This window comes from Pleurodeles waltl, chromosome 11 (assembly GCF_031143425.1).
Source record: "Pleurodeles waltl isolate 20211129_DDA chromosome 11, aPleWal1.hap1.20221129, whole genome shotgun sequence".
NCBI classification, from domain to species: Eukaryota; Metazoa; Chordata; class Amphibia; order Caudata; family Salamandridae; genus Pleurodeles; species Pleurodeles waltl.
Genome location: NC_090450.1, coordinates 572,957,993 through 572,975,832, shown reverse-complemented (window position 1 = coordinate 572,975,832; position 17,840 = coordinate 572,957,993). Strand labels below are relative to the sequence as shown.

Genomic DNA, 17,840 nt, shown 5'->3' with positions numbered 1-17,840 from the left:
AAAGGTTAACTGCTCACCTTTCAGTTACTTACTGCTGTATTTTGTTGGTAAACTAGTATTAAGGAGGTGAAATGTTTGCACAGTGTTACCATGTGTAAAAAGTACAAAATAATGAAGTAATGCTAACAATGTGCAGCATTACAACGCATAGTTTGACTTTTCATGCCCAATAATTTAGTCACCCTGACTCTCAACTAACCCTAATTTAATCCTATACTACCACATAATTCCAGTGTCCCGGATTACAGTGTCTCTTTGCAATATTCATGAAGCGCTCGCATGGCAGCTCTAAAGCGAGCTGGTTGAATTTAGAGGTTTACACAATCACTTTTGGACCATCACCTCACTTCCAGAATTCCGAATGACCCTCAAGACTTGGCTGTTCGAATAAGCCTCCGGGACCTGCAAGCGGCCGGATACCCTATGTGGTGATTAGCCGTGCTTTACAAATCCTGACTGATTGCCCTATACTCTCATAAGGCCAAGAACACATTGCTATTTCAACTATAATTGTTCAGCTGCTTGAGATCTTTTCTTATACTACTCCAATTAGCTCATAAGGGAAGTGTCCGCTCTATTCAAAGCACTAAGCAGAGCTTTACCAGTTCCCAAAAGAATATACCATCCTCGCTCCAATCCCCAAGAATGTTTCACATATTCATAAGTATTCTTTGTGGGACAACAGCAATATCTTCAACAAAGTCGAATTAGATCCCATCCATATCTCAGCCTGGACCTCTTTTTTTATTACTCCAACAACTCAGTTAGTTGTGCTCGGCATTCATTCTTGTGAATTTATGTTGCATGTATTCTACTTCTCAATTAGGGGGCAAGCACTTTGAGGAGCGAGATTACATTGGCCTTCGTCTGGTCCTCTCCATCTGTTCTTGAGCCTAGTGGGTGACTTGACAAGGTTTCTCTTGGTGAAGCCAACACCTTTCAAACCTCCATTGTTACCCTGGGATTCATACCATTGGTTTAAGTGATGGGCTGCCTTCTAAACGAGGACATCAGGACAATCTGGCAGAGGGTTTGTGGACACCATGGTGCGCCATCAGGACTCTTCTAAGACGAAGGATTGTATAGGTTAATCCGTTTTATGGCAGAGACATCTACATATTCAAACCATTTCCAGGTAAGTGGGTATATGAATTAGGCAAGGAAGAAATAACGGTGATCTCCGTCAAGCAAACTATTCTTCTGCATGTATTTTATTTATATATTGTGTAGCTCTGTAAAAGGTACATCCGGACCTAAAATGCTGAAAGGCTGGGCTACCATTAGAGAGGCATCTGGTCTGGCGGCGATGGACGTGTTGCGAAAGGGACTTCATCAAGGTCGGGAGGGTGAGTCTCGGCAGTGGTAGTGTTTGGGAATAAGACTCTCTGCCGGGGGAGGGTTATTAGCTGGTCTCTGAGCAAGGCAACCTCTGCACGGGACGGGGTGGGGGGATTTCTGAAACATGTCAAAGCAGGGTGTAAAAAGAGGAACATTTCATTAGGTATTTTCAGGCCGGCCATCTAAACAGTGGGTATGTGGAATGGGCATTTCAACAAAGGGAGTATGCTGTACTAGAATTCCAGCAGCAGAGTGGGCACTGTGTGGTCAAGGACCTAAGCAGGGTAGGGAGCTGGTTGTCCTGGCGCGTCCATAAGGAGAACGCTTTGTCCAAGCCTTTTGGCATTTTGGGGAGAGTCAATTATGAGGAGTGTTTAAAAAAATGTCCATTTCGTGGGCTAAGGTGCACACATCTTCATGGAGTCAGTAGCATTTGCAATTCTTCCCTACCACCCCCTGGCCTTCAGCTCGTCTTGTTCCTCGCCCACCCCAACCCCGCAGAGCAGGAACATATACATAGGCACTTTTACATTATACACATTCACTAGGCTTATGTGCTCAAAATCGTGGTTAAATGAGTTTTAACGCATTTGTATTGTACAATGACAATGGCGCGGGTATGGATACATAAATACAAGTTAAGCTCTTTCACAAGAATATGAAATGTCTGCCACTGTTTAGTACACATTTCCTAAAGTCGTGCTGCTTTTGCATTTAGAGTGCGTGCCTCCCTGGATCTCCAGACACTGTTCCACATTCTGCTGGAGCTGGACGGCCTAGCCTCCCTGTTCTGCCCATTGGCCGTATCAGTAACAATCACGCTGAATAGAGGGGGCCATACGCATGGCCTGTGAAACCACGCTGCTGGAAGGACACAAAGATAATAAACCCTGCTGCGGCACTGGTTAATGGTGGTCATGTGATCAGGTTCATGTCAGCCAATGGGTTTCCAGTCACAAAGTGCCAGATTGTGCATCTGAGAAGTTGGGTTTGGTGTGACTGAACTGCTTCATCTCTGCGTCCGTATCCCCCGTTTGAAGAAGTCTGGGTCATTCTGGAGCCACCAAAGACACGTAGTTTCCTGGGAATGTACCAAATTTCTGAGTTCTACGACACACTCCTGTGGAGCAAGCACAAGAAGAAAATCAGGGAACAAAAAAAATATGGTCATCACTCTTTACATCCTCTTCCACAGTCAGAGATCCTAAGTACCATCCTAAACAAAGGCTTGCAGTTCATTCTTAGAACCAGTTATCAAATATTTGCCCTACGAAAGCACCAAACACCATCTCCATAACCAAGTGTTACAACATCTTCTACTGCCAATGTCTATAAACCATGTTCCTCAGCTGGCACTCCTAAACCATCACCCACAATGTTATTTTGTCATGTTATGTTAAAAGTATTTGTAGACAGCTCCCTTACAATGGTTTCTTGGCACTGTATAGCGACAACATTACATTGAAACTGATAATAAAAGAAGGGGGTGGGACATAAATTTTTTATTTGGCTGTGCGTTTATTTGAGGGTCTTAAACAAAGCAGTGATTGTAGACCATCATCCTATACCTAGAGTGTCTGAATTGTTATCTTTGATTGGTGGAGCCAAGAATTATTCAACTTTAGACCTAGCATTTGCTTATCATCAGGAGCATCTAGATGAGTGTCAAGATCCTACAGCGTTTATCACTTAATTTGGCATGTGTATATTTATGCGTATGCCTTTCTGTCTGGTTTTGGCATCATCAGTATTCCGAAGGATAGTTATAAGTTTCCGGGGTGGTATTGATGGAGTGACATGCAATCAAGATGATGTTATGGTGTGTGCTAATGGAAGGAACATAATGAAAGTTTCAAGCAAGTATTGACTTGTTTTCAGGAGAAAACTTTGACTTTGAGAGCTAAAACACATACATTTGGTGTATGGAATACATACTGTCAGCAGAAGTAGTTTATCCAAAGTAAGAAATTGTGGCGACAATTACCAAGATGGCGTCACCCATAAATAAAGAGGAGTTGATGTCCTATTTTGAAATGCTAGAAGTGTATGATTGATTTATTCCAGGATTATCAGCAAAGACGCAAGTGATGAGGAAATTACTTAAGAAGGGAGCCCTGTGTGAGTGTTTGGATGAATGTGAGACAGAATTTTTGGAGACCAAGAAATGTTTGCAGGAGGCACCAAATTTGCAAGCTTTTGTCCCTGAGAAAGAACGTATTTTGTTTCAGATGCAAACATGAAGGGCATTGGGGCAGTTCTTATGCAGACGACAAAAGATAAGGATGTAACCGTTGCCTTTGTAAGTTGGTCATTAAAGGATATTGAAGTCAATTATTCAGTCAATTTTGCATGGGGTGAATTTTTTGTAGAGAAGCCTGATCACAAGCCATTATAAGAGATTTTTATGAAGAAGGGGCTTGAAGTAGTATCTTCCAGAATAATATTATGTCTAACTGACTTGCAAGAGTTTCCTCCTGAGGTGCAATCTATTACTGGTGTACACAACAATGCGGTGGATTGTTTGTCAAGATTAGTTAGTACTATAGAGAATGATGGTGATGAATTGGATGGTTTCATGGGTGTGACTGAGTGTGTTGTTACTGAAGGAGTGAATTCAGAAGGGGAATGGTGAGGAAGAGATAAGTAAGGATGGCGTAATGACAAGAATAATGATTAAATTAAAAAAGGAGTTGTGAAAATATTGGAAGGAAAAATATGAAAATATGAAACCATTCTGGTCTGCCAAGGAGGAACTAAGTGAGACGAATGGTTTATTGTTCAGGGGATCACAACTTATTCATCCTGAAAGTCTTAGACAGAGAATTGTTGATTTTGCACACATGGGACATCTGGGCATTGTTAAGCCAAAGGAGTGGCTCAAGCAAGATTTTTGGTGGCCTGGTTTGTACGCTGTGGTGGAATGAATATTGCAAGTCTGTGTTGAATGCTATAACAGTGACAAAGTACAAAACTTAGAATATCACAGATGCAGAATAGACAGTAGCCAGAAGCTCCCTGGGAGAAGATCGCCATTGAAATCATGGGCCCGACTCAAGGGGAACAGGCTACTCTATATGCGATTGTACGTATTGACTTGTTTTCAAAATGAAATTAGGTCAAATGTGTGATGGGCATTTCTTCTAAGAGTATGATCAAATTATTGGAGGAATTGTTTCTGAAGGAAGGACATCCCAAATCTTTACTGTCTGACAATGGCATACACTTTTGTATGAAAGAAATTGAGGAATTCTTGGACAGATAGTGTTTTCCATTAGAAATGTGCACTGTACCACCCAGAGACAAATGGTGTAGTTGGGCGGTTTAACAAGACTTTGAAAAAGGGTATTCAAATTGTATGTGTAAATAACATGACATGGAAAGATGAGATGAAGAAGAGAATTTTTTCATACTGTATGTGAACAGGACATTCCCCTTTTGAGTTGTTTTGAGGAAGGAAATCAAATACACATGTTCCTCTTGTGTGGATGATGCGGGGTAAACAATATGTTGAAAACCTGAATGAGAGGTTTTGGAAGGAAAAGAAAAAAAAAAGTCAAGTCAAAAGAAAAAAACAAGTATGACTGGTGTGCTGAGATTGGAGATAGGAGAAGTGGCCATGCGTTATGGTCCAAATCCTCTAAACCAATGCAAGCGGTGAAGTTTTTTAAGAACGTGGTAAGAACAAATGACACCAGAATATGTAATTTTAGTAGGATTTTTAAGTATCGAGAACAAAGTGTGAGGCAAGAATGGTGGTATGGGTGTTACTGCTGTGTTGAGTGATGAGACAGGTCAAAGTTTGGAGGGTTCTGATTAAGAAAGGGGGACGTGTGATGTTGTAAGTAATAGAAGCTTGAGGGTAACTCGAACCTTGCATGAGAGAGATTCCAAGAGATGACAGTTACTAGAGGGAAGCGGTGGATGAGGTCTGGTGAATAAAGATTCTACCCGTTGATCAACTATTTGAGTGGATAATTTCAGTGTCACTTTATATTAAAAGTATTTGTAGAGAGCTCATTTACAATGGTTTCTTGGTACTGCATAGATACAACATAACACTGAAACTGAAACCACTGATAATAGCAGGGGAGGGGACTTAATTCATATACAGCCACCCTTAAGCATATCACATAAACCCGGTACTGTAGGGTCCAACCATGACCAATGAGGGTGCAACCCAGGGAAAGCAAACAGATGCAAGGATTGGACAGATACCACCCATATATAGGTCTGTAGAGTCCACCCAGGAGTAGTGATACCTCAACCATCCGTGTGGGTGGCCACAAACAGGGCATAAATCAGTGATTCTGTGGAAGCAATACATTTAAGTTAGAGAACAAAAAAAGTGAGGAATGGGTTGTTGGTCAAGGGAGGATGTGAGAGAGATTAAAACAGTAGGGGTTATGGCACTTCAACTGGAGGCTTGGGTTGATGCCCTGGGTGTAAATGTAAGGTGAAATATGGAAAGTGGACCCAGTGAAAGGGAGCTGGCACAGCCCGGTCATGTGACCTGGATGGAGGTGTTGGACAGGGTTCTGGATACTAAGGTTGGACCAGCAACCTGTGAAAGAGGAAAGAAAAGCAGGGACACTCGATGCACTTAGGTAGTCAAGATGTAAAAACAAAGGAAGCAGTCCCATACTTGTACACTGTTAGAACACATTCACAGCTTTTATCAATAAAACTTAGACTTTTGGAAAACACAGGTACAGTATAGTACAATCTATAAGATAAAGAGTTCTCTCGCTCTTGTTCAAGCTTGGTACATCATAGCTTTGCTGATGTTCATTGCAAGCTGTTTGCCCCAGCAGCCCCATGTGTGACAGAGAGCAGAAGGGAGACAAAAAAGGAGTCACTGACTAGGCTGCTGATTCATTGCCTTCCTGCTTGTGTAAAACATCATTGTTTGGGTTAGAAAGTAAATAGAATCAAAACAGCCTTATGAAAATGCTGAGCACTGAGTTCCTTAATGTTGCATTCCCTGTGAACTGCAGAGGATCCAGTATAATGCTGATTGTAAGCAGACGATGGGTAGTGTAATCACTGGTACTGTGAAGATCAGTAGAAGTCATCAGTCTAGTATTTAGGAGATGAAGTGGCATTCAAGAAGTGTTATTGTAGCTAAATATTATATATAAAGAATGCTATTTCTTGTTTGCAGGCTCTTTTGAAATCCAGCATACATCGCCACACGAAGTGACATTCCTGCATTTCCCGTTCATCCATCTCGACAAGAAGTGGCGTCATAGCATTTACCAGCATACATCTCAACAGGATGCTACATCAGTGGTTTCCAGCCCAAATAATCTTTAAAAGAATACGCCAGAGAAGCAAACTTCATTCTCCAGCACCCACTTCCAAAGGAAGTGACTTCACTGTGTTCCCAAGCATCTGTTTCTACAGAAGTGACATAATTATATTTCCCAGTGTTCATCTCAATTGGAAGCAACATCCCTGATTTCCTGGCAAAGCAATATTACAAAAAAACGTAAGCCAGACAAGCATACCTCATTCTGCAGTATCCATCTCTATATGGAGTGACATCACACTATTTCCAAGCATCCATCTCTACCAGAAGTAGCTTCACTTTCTGCTGTCTCCTTAATTAATTAAACCCCCAAAGGCGACTTCCCTCCCTCTGTACTCGGGATATCCCCAGAAAAAGGAGGTAACAAACAAATGCTTCTCCTATCTGGGCCTGTTAGGGATGCATACAGACAGGGGTGTTGCCTGTCTGGACCTATTAAGGACAAATGGAGTGTAGGCCAAAACCCATGCTCCAATGCAACCTACCAGATAAGATATACTCGTGCCTCACACAGCAACCCACACTGCCTACCCCACAGTCACATGAGCCCTAATGACACACTCAAATAGTATCTTCATAAAACAAACCCTACTTCATACACATCTCAATAAACACCAGACATCGTACCGGACACAAGTTGCATCTTATGCTCATCAATGCAACCTCTGCAGTGCCCCATGATCCAGACTTTGCAGAGCTCATCACCTATCACAACCTTTGATGCACTCTTCATCACAGAAACATGGCTCACCCCACACTGTTGCACATCATAGATGTCCTTCTTTATACAGGCTACAGCGTCCAATGTGCGGACTGTACTCACTAGGAGGGAGGAGGCCTCAACTTCATCCTTAAATCCTCCTAATCCTGCACAATAGTCACACAAACAGAACTCAACACCTGAAAGCTCCTCACATGACACAAACCACTCTGTACAACAAAGTCTGCTACCCTCCATCTCATCTACAGGACTCCTGGACAGAACAAGGACTTCATAGAGTAATTCTCATCACCATCTCATCTGTCCAACACACCCACACCACCATCCTCTGAAACTCAAGAATGAAACAAGCATGGCAATAGGTCTGGATTTAAAGAAATGTTGTAAGGTAATGTGAAGCTTTATTTGTACATAGCATGGGACTGGATGTTTATCTGTGTGGAGGCAAAGAACTGTAGAATAATACCTGTGTAGGTTAAAAGGTCAACTGACAGTTACACTGTGAAGCCAGATCTAAAAATCCATGTAGGTTAATGAGTGTTCTCCCTCCATCTGCGCTAATGCCGGAGAAAAAAACACTAATTATCTACCTTTCTAAGACTATTTAATAGCATTTTAATTTCACGTGCGTGCCTCTGAAAGTTCAAGTTTAGGCAGCTGGATAAACAAAATTATCACAGCTGTGTGAAGGGCACACACTTTTTGTGGAAGCACAAAACTTCTGCCCAATCAAAACATGTACTCATGGCTCCCAACATGTGGGTGGAGCTAACTCCCTTCCCTTTGTAATTCTTGCATAATTGTCTGGCAACAGCTGCGCAGTCATACTAGACCATACAAAAGGAACAGATATTCTCCACAGCCTCATTGTGCTACAGCGTGTTATCCAATCAACACCCACATCATGGACCTTGTCTTTTGTACCTCACCAACCACCCAATGCAAGTCTCCAAAACACCTAGACTGGGCCAACAACCTCACCTTCCATATGACCCTGGTCAACCCAAACTCCAACACACCTTCAGATCCTTTAAAAAGTTCTCCATGAACAGCGCAAAAGTTCAAAATAGTTTCTTACCCTTCCACCTCCATGTTTGGTGTCAACAGCCCTCTAAATGACTCCAATACATTTCAAGAAAACCACGTAAAGACCTATATGTTCCAACAACAACATAAGAGTGCAAGTTGAACTCTGCAGTCTCCTGATATTCCAAGGACCTCAATGACAACATGTGTTCCATCTGGGGACAGGTAGAAAAGCACAACCCATTATGCTAACACTACAGAAGGCTCTCCAACACATCACATCAGCCAAGCAAAGTACATTACCAACACCAACAACAAAGATGCAAATAGAATCAGAACATCCTTGAAAATAATCAAACACTGCAGCAACCAGCTTTATGACTCTCCTAACGCATATTCCACCTCTAGGTCCCTAAAGATCAAAATCACCTATGGAGTTTGACAGTGATCCATCATGTCCCCCTTTATCGTCAATTTCTGGAGAACCTGGCAGGCCTGCTCACAGATACACACATTAAAAACACCAATATGCCCACAAGCACGTCTGTTTTTCAAATTCTGCTCAGTTCCGGACATCCAACATCTCAAACACTGCCTGCACCTCATCCAGACCTTCATGTACAGCATCTACCTGAAGCTAACCCTCACAAAATCAGAATTACAGAATTCCTGCTATTCGCCAAGAACAATAAGCAGCAACTAGTCCACATTTGGCTCAATGTCATGATCCTGGATGTCCCAGCTTTCACCTAATGCCAAATCACAGGTATTCTCCCTTGACACCCATCTCATCCTCAAGAAACACATTACCAACAAAACCAAGAAGGCCTTACAGCAACTCCCTCTACTTCATAACTTGAAACCATTGCTCCCCAAAAACAACTTCAGAACTGATGCTGAAGCCCTGCAGCTCTTGCATCAGGATGGTGAGAAGATGCAAGAGTGTGGTCTCCATGACTCCTCACTGCTTTTCCCCTCCAAGGGCATCTTTACCCTGTAGCACACCTCATTGATGACCTGAAGATATATGTCTACATCACTCCCACCCAACGGTAACTCCACTAGCTCCTCTTGCCAGCCCACCCCATTTTCAAAGCTACAAAGTCAAGCTCACCATCTCGAGTGGCTTTCAGCACAAATGCATCCAGGACATCATCAGACTGGACAGAAAGAAGTGCAAAGGAGAAAAAACTAGGCAACAAGCCTTCTCCATCTATGCACCTAGCTTGTGAAATAATATTCACGAATTCAACAGGCTTGCCTCGATTCTGCTCCAATTTATGAAAGAGCTTAAGACTCAGGGGACAAAAGAAGAGTCTCATTAAAGAGAGCTACATGGACGGCAGCTACAATTTCCAAGGTTTTAAACAATATTTACACAATCATGGCAATCATGCACAGAAAGTGCATCTCAAATGGATTCAAACTCCAAAACTACCTTTTGTATGTAATGGTTGTGAATTGTTCAGCCACTGACAATGGTTGGAGTTTGCTCATTGTTCAAACTGAGGTAATGAGTATAGCGATGCAACACTCAATGAGAGGTGCTTTTAATCATATATGCCCAAGGGTTCAATGAGGAGAACCACCAATTTACATTAAGTTGCTAAAGTATCCATGGCCCTCTTATGGAGACATTTTCTATTTATTCCTTCCAGGACCACACATCTCAGGTGCTGTACCTTTCAGTGGAATGCACCACCACCAGAGAAGAAGGTCAGGCTCCTCACTGTCAAATATAATAGGTTCAGTAGCTGGTGCAAGATGTTACACTGTAAGGGTTGCAGTATTTTAATACTCTACAATATACTGGGAGTTGTTTACACTTTCAGGATGAGCGCCATCATATTTTTTGCTTTTAAGGTTTGGTCAGGATTTGCAGAAACATGTGGAATCAATCAATCAGTTTTTGTAGAGCGCAGCTCCTCACCCGTGAGGGTCTCAAGGCGCTGGGGTGGAGGGGCCCCATTCGAAAAGCCACATCTTGAGGTTCTTCCTGAAGATGGTGAGCAACAGGCTTTGTCTGAGGAATAAGGACAAGCACCCAAATCCTTCAACACTACCTGCTGTGCTGCTAAATTTTAAGATTCTGAGTTAGGCAGTTGTACATTCCTGTTTGGTCAGTAGCTGTACAGACATATCAGTATTATCTGTGGGACGGTGCATTGGCATCCTGACATCTATTTAAGTTGGAGGAATCCAGCTGCCTCATTTAAGTTGAGGTGACGAAAATCATAAATCTAGTTCATTCTTCCAACTTCATCATCACGTGCAATATCATTAATACTGCAGACAGAACTATGTAGCATCTACAGTAAACGTGAATAACCAAGTGGCATTGCTGTGGGAGCTTGGATGTAATTTTTTGTCATTTTTAGTCAGTCTTTGGCAAATATGCTTTAGGTCTGACTTCCTTGCCAATGTCATGCACTTTGTATTCCCACATCATGTAGTGCTCCACTGAGTGGCTTCTATTAATCTGGGATTTTACTTTTTTGCACGCTGCTATCAATGTTGTGCATCTGCCAACAGTGGTTTCCAAAGAGATCCTAATTCAGGATCTAATTCATTGTGGTAGAGTTGTCCATAAGTCAACCCGGTCTTATTGCACTAAAAAAGCCTCAAACAAGTTATAATACTGTGCTCGGTTTCAGGTGGCTTATATCTCTGGATCTGCATGACTGCTTCTAGGACATTAGGAGCCTACAGTTCACTGATGCGCCTGAGCAAAGTTACTACTAGAGAGGTTACTTTTCATGAAATGATCCGGAAGGCACTTGAGTGAAGTTGTTTTATTGGAGACCCCATACGTTTTGTTAGAACTGCATTACGTTTCCAATCAGTGCAGGTGATGTTCTCGGTGGTGTAACCCTTTTGAACCAATCCTTGTACTACTGTTGCCGGCTTCCCGGAAGGAGGGGGTGTGCATGTGACTCCACAGCACTACATGCTACCCACAGATGCTTTACAGGTAAATAACATTTTTCATTCATTGCAGCAACTGTAAAGTAGTTTCCACCTTGCAGTGCTGACAAGCAGATAATGCAGATGTTTGAATTAAGGTTCTTAGTACAGTCTGGCCAACCATCACTTGTTGGTGAGCTAAAATGTCCACACAGTTATGTACAGTGAAGGAGTGTCATGATGACCAATTAGCGGCTTTACAAATGTCTGCTAATGGGGTGTTACCCAAGAAAGCCACTGTGGCTTCTTTTGAGGTCTGGCCTGATAGTGCAGCTGTTGCCAGACCTTACGTGATCAACCAAAAAAAAAGATCTTCTGGGAGTAAAACAAAGAGGGGTCGGGTTCCGCCGACATGTTGGTGGGTAGGAGTATGTTTTGATTGGGCAGAGGTTGTGTGCTTTCATAAAAAAAGTGATTACCCTTCCATAGCTCTAATCATTTTTAGCAAGTTGTGAGCCAGAGCCATTTATCAAGTCTAGCTATGTGCTACAACAGAGCTTGACCTTTAGGGCAAACACATGCCACTGCAATGATATATGTCTCCTAGATAATTATGGTGTTTGTTCTTCCCTGGCCGCACAGATGTCAGGAAGGCAGTCAGGAAAATGTGTTGCTGTGTTGCAGTGTTAGCGACCTCCTCTCCTCCCTTTCCGTCATCAACTTCAGAGATACCCTAACATGGCAGTCCTTGGGAAAGTTGAGTTTTTTTTTCTTCCTAATTCCTAGTTTTATGATTTAGGGGATGGAGAGGATTTTTTAAGCTCATTAGCTCCCAAAACATAATTACATTTTTAACTTAGTTTTAAAAAAATGACTTAAATGAATTTATATACTGTAATTTTACACTACCCTTCCCTAAATCCTAAAAACCTCTTAACGCAACCATTCCCTTAACCCTATAAACTGTTTACTACCCCTCCCTGAGCCCTAAAATCCTCATAATGCTACCCTTCCTGGAACCCTAAAAGCTCCTTATTATCTACTAACCCTACCTTCACATGAGCTCTAAACACTTCTTACCATCATTTGACGCTACCCTTCGATAAACCCTAAAAGTCACTTGCGCTTTATAAACACTGATTTGATTTGAGCCTTTGCATAACAAGTCTGGATGCATTTAACTTTCCACCTTGCAATGCCTGCTTTATAAACAGACTGATCTTTATAGGGTTTAGCAAAAGCAATAAAAAAAGTTGGTTGGTCCTATTAATATAATACATGAGAGCCTGTTTTACATCTTCCTGCTACAGAATAAGGTAGTGGAAAGAACATGGGCAGGTCAAATGTTTGATTGACATGAAACAGTGATACAAACTTAGGTAAAAACGTGGGTTTGTTCTGAGGCCCACCTCTGTCAACCTGTATGAATGGTTCTCGAACAGTAAGAGACTCCAGTTCACTGATGCGTTGGAGCAAAGTTATCACTACAAGAAAGGGTACTTTCCATGAAAGGAACTGGAAGGCAGTTATGGGAAGTTGTTCAAATGAACCCTCATAAGTCTTGGGCAAACAACATTAAGGTTCCAAACATTGCAGGTGAAATTCTCAGAGGTATAACACTTTTGAATCTCTCCATTAATGCCTTTATCACAAGGATTAAAAAAAGAGGTGTGTGTTCCCTATTTTTCAAGTATGCGGCTCCTGAAGCTAAGTGAATATAGATAGATGGTAATCCCACCCCTGCCTTGTCAATCTGAAGTAGGTATGAAATGATATCTTGAACAATAACCTTAAATAAATGAGTATAACTGCTTGGAGATGCAGAAAGTAATAAATCTTATCCACATGCCTGCCTACTGTGCCTAGGCAGTAGGCGTAAGGAACCCATGTGGAATGGCCAAACACTCCTGGGAAGTGTAAGAATCCAAATTCTAACACCTCAGGTGCCAGTTTGCGATGTTGATCTGCCTCTGCTCTGGGTGCCTGATGTGGCTGTGCTGCTGAATGAGAAGATCCGGCCTGAATGGAAGTTTCTTGTGTGGGCTAATAGGCATCTCCAATAGCACTGAGTACTAAGGTTGTTTGACCCAAGTTGTGTTACCCAGAATGAGAATAGTAGAGTCTTGCTGATTTTCCTGACCATGTACAGAAGAGTGGGAGAGGCAGAAAAGTGTAGGAAATTATCCATGACCAGTTCATTGATAGTGCATTACCCATGAACTGTGGGTGTGGGTAATGGGAGCCAAAGCTTTCACATTTTATGTTTCCTGAGAATTCCTGGAATGGTGAGTAGGTCAATGGGTATGATCCTAATCAGCCAAAGTATCTGTAGAGGACTTCTGGGTGGGGTTCCAACTCATGAAACTGTTGATGCGTCCTGCTTCAGAGGTTTGCATAGTTGTTGTCCACCCCAAGGAAGGTGTTTCACAAGAAGATGGATACTGGCCAATTGCCCACTGCCAAATATGTTGAGCTAGTGTTGAAAGTAGGAATGAGTATGTGCCCCCTGTTTTTGTATCTAGTAATGTGCTGTCATGTCTATAAATAAAAGTGCCTTGTTTTGGACCATGAAGTAGAATGCTCTGAGGGCTAGAAAAATGGCCATCTGTCATCAGTTTCAGGTAGTTGATGTGCCTCCCCTGATGAGAGGGGATCCAGGTGCCTTCAAATGTCACTTCACATGCATTTGCACGCCATACAAAGAGCGATGCATCAGTAGTAATGATCAGCTTGGGCAGAGGGCATATGAAAAGCTGCCTAACAACAGGATGTTGCTGTTCCACCATTGCAGAGTGCATTGACAGCTGGCCTTTATCAACACTAGGAGGGTCATTACAACCCTGGCGGATGGCGGAGAACCGGCGGTAAGACCGCCAACAGGCTGGCGGTCTTACCTTGGTGAATTATGACCATGGCGGTTACCGCCATGGTCATCCGCCGGTTCTCCGTCCCGCACGCCAGGGCGGAAACGACCGCCGGGCTGGAGACCTGGGTCTCCAGCCCTGCGGCCGTCAGTATACCGCCGGCGGTATTTGGACCCGGCTTACCGCCGTGGATTTCCAGCGGTTTGAACCGCCATGAAATCCATGGCGGTAAGCACTATCAGTGCCAGGGAACTCCTTCCCTGGCACTGACAGGGGTCTCCCCCACCCGACTCCCTCCCCTACACCCCCCACCACCCCTGCCACCCCCCCAAAGGTTGCAGGGCCCCCCTCCCCACCCCGACCCCCAACATAACATTACTCACACACACCCTACACGCATGCAGGCACCACCAACACACGCACACACCCCGACATACATGCCCACAGCCACACACACAGTCAGGCACGCACACCCACATTCAAACATACACGCACACATCCATACAGACATACCCACAGCCATACACGCACTCATTCCCATACACCCAACACCCCCGCAAGCATACACACACTCCCTCTACATACACACACGCACACCCCCATGCACCCACACAACACCCCCTCCCCTAACGGACGATCGACTTACCTGTTCCGTTGATCCTCCGGGAGGGGACGGGAGCCATGGGGGCAGCTCCGTCGACACCGCCATGCCAACAGAACACCGCCACGGCGAATCACAGGACGTGATTCGCTGGGCGGTGTTCTGTTGGCGTGGCGGTGGAGGTGGAGCAACTTCCACTTCCCCGCCGCCCGCAAGTATGGCTGTTGGCGGCTCTCCGTCGGAATAACGACGGAGAGCAGCCAACAGTCATATTATGCCGAGCGGCAAACCGCCTGCACAGGCGGTCTTCCGCACGGTGGTCCCTCGGCGGTCTTGCAAAAAGACCGTCGAGGTCGTAATGACCCCCTAGATGTTCCCATAGACCCTCTGCCTGCGACCAATGACTGGTGAGGCAATGATGAAGTGGGTGCATTTGCAATCCGACGTACAGAAGAATTGCTATGCAAGATGCCATCATATCTAAATGTTTCATTAATGCAGAGAAGCGTAAAAAAATTAAAAAAAATAAGACAACAGGCCTTTTCCATTTATGCACCTAGAATCTGGAAAAGCATCCCAGAATCCACCAGGAATGCCTAAACGCTGGTGTAAAATTTAGGAAAGAGTTGAAAATCCACCTCTTTAAGGAATACTACATCACAATACATAAATCATCCATAACTCATCTTCCTCTCACATTAGACTCCCACTATAAGCTTGGCAGTGACCATCTACAGCACTCTGCTACCTTTTGGCTAGGACTGTCCTATAGAAATACCATATACATACATACATAATGCCAAACACTTTGTGTAAACCGCCTGTGGTGACCCTCAAGGGTAGCAGTGGTATTTCTGTCCATTTACCACAAACCGTAGGTACTTGTGATGAGCAGGATGGATAGCAACGGGGAAATATGCTTCCTTGACAGCTAATGCAGTCATGAAGAGCCCCTGATGGAGGAGTGGGAAGACATCCTTCAAAGTTGTCATTTCAAAAAGTTTCAGCAGGCTATACTGATTAAACGACCTAAGGTCTGCTATGGGGCTGAGGAAGCCGTCTTTATTTGGAATGAGAAAGTAAGGTGAATACACACTCTCCTTGTTGATGTAGGGGCACTGTCTGTATTACACCTCTTTGGAGGAGCGCTGTAACCTCTTCCTGTAAGAGAACAAGGTGGTCTTGACTTATGGTGTGACGGTGTGGTGGTATCTTGCGTGGTATGCTATGGAATTCTTGGCAGTAGCCTTGATAGAGGACTACTAGAACCTCTGTTCTGAGGTGACTTCCAAACAGTAAGGGTTGAAATGACTTATTCTCCCACACCAGGTGTTGAATGTTCAGAGGGATTTTATGGCGAGCCAGAGACTAGCAGTGAGGGCTCCCTTCCTGGCACCAGCTCTTCACTTCCCCTTACGATTATTCTTTCTATAGCCTCCCTGTGTGTAACCACTGCCTGTTTAAGACTCATGAAAGGGCTACTTTTGGTGCTGGTAAGAATGCACCTGACCTTGTGGGTTTTGTCATGCTCCCATCTCTTGCCTGATGCCTACGAAAGGTGCCCCCTTAGTGTTGTTGATTGTAGTGCATCCATGAACATGGTGATCTCAGCATCTTTCTTGATTTCCACAAATTTTTGGTCCTGCTGGGGACTAATGAGGTGTTCCCTCTCAAACAAATCATTACGAAGGTGCTGCTGCACCTCTGGTTTGAAAAATGACAAGCAATGCTATGCATGTCATTAGAGCGGGATCCTGTTCACGCACAGGAGGCAGTGTCTGCCACCTCTAAGGCACATATATATTTGGGCTGAAACTGTTTTTTCCCCTCCGCAACTAGTTACTCCCCCCTCGTTCTATAGGCCTCAGGTTGGTGCAGTACAAGAGCCTCCATTTCCTCCCATTATACTTCTTGTATGTTGGCAGTGTGCCTACTGAGTTGGCAATCTGTTACTGGGTAGTTGTCCCTACTGTGGCTTTCTTGTCAACATCTTTGATACCCTATTCTCTTTATCTGAAGGGAATATTCCCTGTTGCTTGGGCAGATGCTCGCTTTCTTGCGGTATGTACCACAAGTGGATTGGGCGAACACGCCCTCTAATCTAGACAGAGTCACTGGGAGAGGCCTTGAATTTCCGCTCTATACTTGGTGGAATTACCTTGGCTCTGACAAAATCTTAAAGTTCTCTTGAGCATGCCCATGAAAATTGGTAGAAAGAAAACTGTGCATTCAGCCTCTGAGAGAGCTTTTACTGAAAGTGATCATCATCTTGTATGGCATGCGTCTCAACCTTATGAGTGCAGGTCCCCCTCTGAATCACTGTGTGATATACAGTAGTACCATCAGGCGGGGGATGGCTTAGTTGGAGGAGGCTTGAGGTCTTGCTTATCTTGTGGCTGAACTCGTTCCATATCTTGTCTTCCCCACCCATCTGGAGCACTAATGCACACTGTGACCCAAGTAGATAATGTTCATTTATCTGAGCAGTAAAGCACTCACATAGAGTACACATACACAAGAAATGCCCATACATAAAGATAGGCAAGGGACCTGAGTTATCAGGAACTGGAAGGATATTCACCACAAAGAACTGGTGGGCACAACCATGCTAACTGGGTACAGGTCAAATGCCTATATTCTTGAACTACATGTTTTGCCAACACTTCAAGTGTCCAGGGAACCTGAGATGTAAAGGCAGTATCCAGTTGTACTCAAGTTGGGGGGTCACTGTCGCTGCCAGACCATCCCCTATATTCTGCTAAGAAACAGCACCAGAAGTATGTGAGCATTTTCGGGAGACTTGAAGATTGCCAAGTTCACTTGAGGAAAAACATAGTGCAGGCCACGAAAAAGAACTTGTCAAAGTGGTACACAATTCCACGTCATGAAGGGATCCTTTGCCCCCAAAGTATTGTTGTGGTAAGAAGTGCAAACTCATCTGAATGATATGTGATTAATACGAGAGCTATGGCTTCCTCTCGATTGCCACCAGACTAATGATGGCAGGCCTAAAGTACTGGAGAAGGTTATTATCAGTAACAGGAAAGCTTTTTGCAGAATTTGCTTCTGGTTGGCTCT

General features: G+C 43.7%; 1 protein-coding gene across 10 annotated transcripts in view; it reads right to left on the bottom strand.

The window, feature by feature from the left end:
* Window positions 1-1,193: 1,193 nt before the first annotated feature.
* The window catches only part of SORBS3 (sorbin and SH3 domain containing 3), a 293,967-nt gene continuing 277,320 nt past the window's right edge, over window positions 1,194-17,840 (bottom strand). For all 10 annotated transcript variants that reach the window (XM_069214033.1, XM_069214036.1, XM_069214035.1 and 7 more), the window contains one exon: window positions 1,194-2,458. In XM_069214033.1, the coding sequence (XP_069070134.1) occupies window positions 2,388-2,458 (71 nt within the window). In that variant the 3' untranslated portion in view covers window positions 1,194-2,387. The remainder of the gene's footprint in view (window positions 2,459-17,840) is intronic.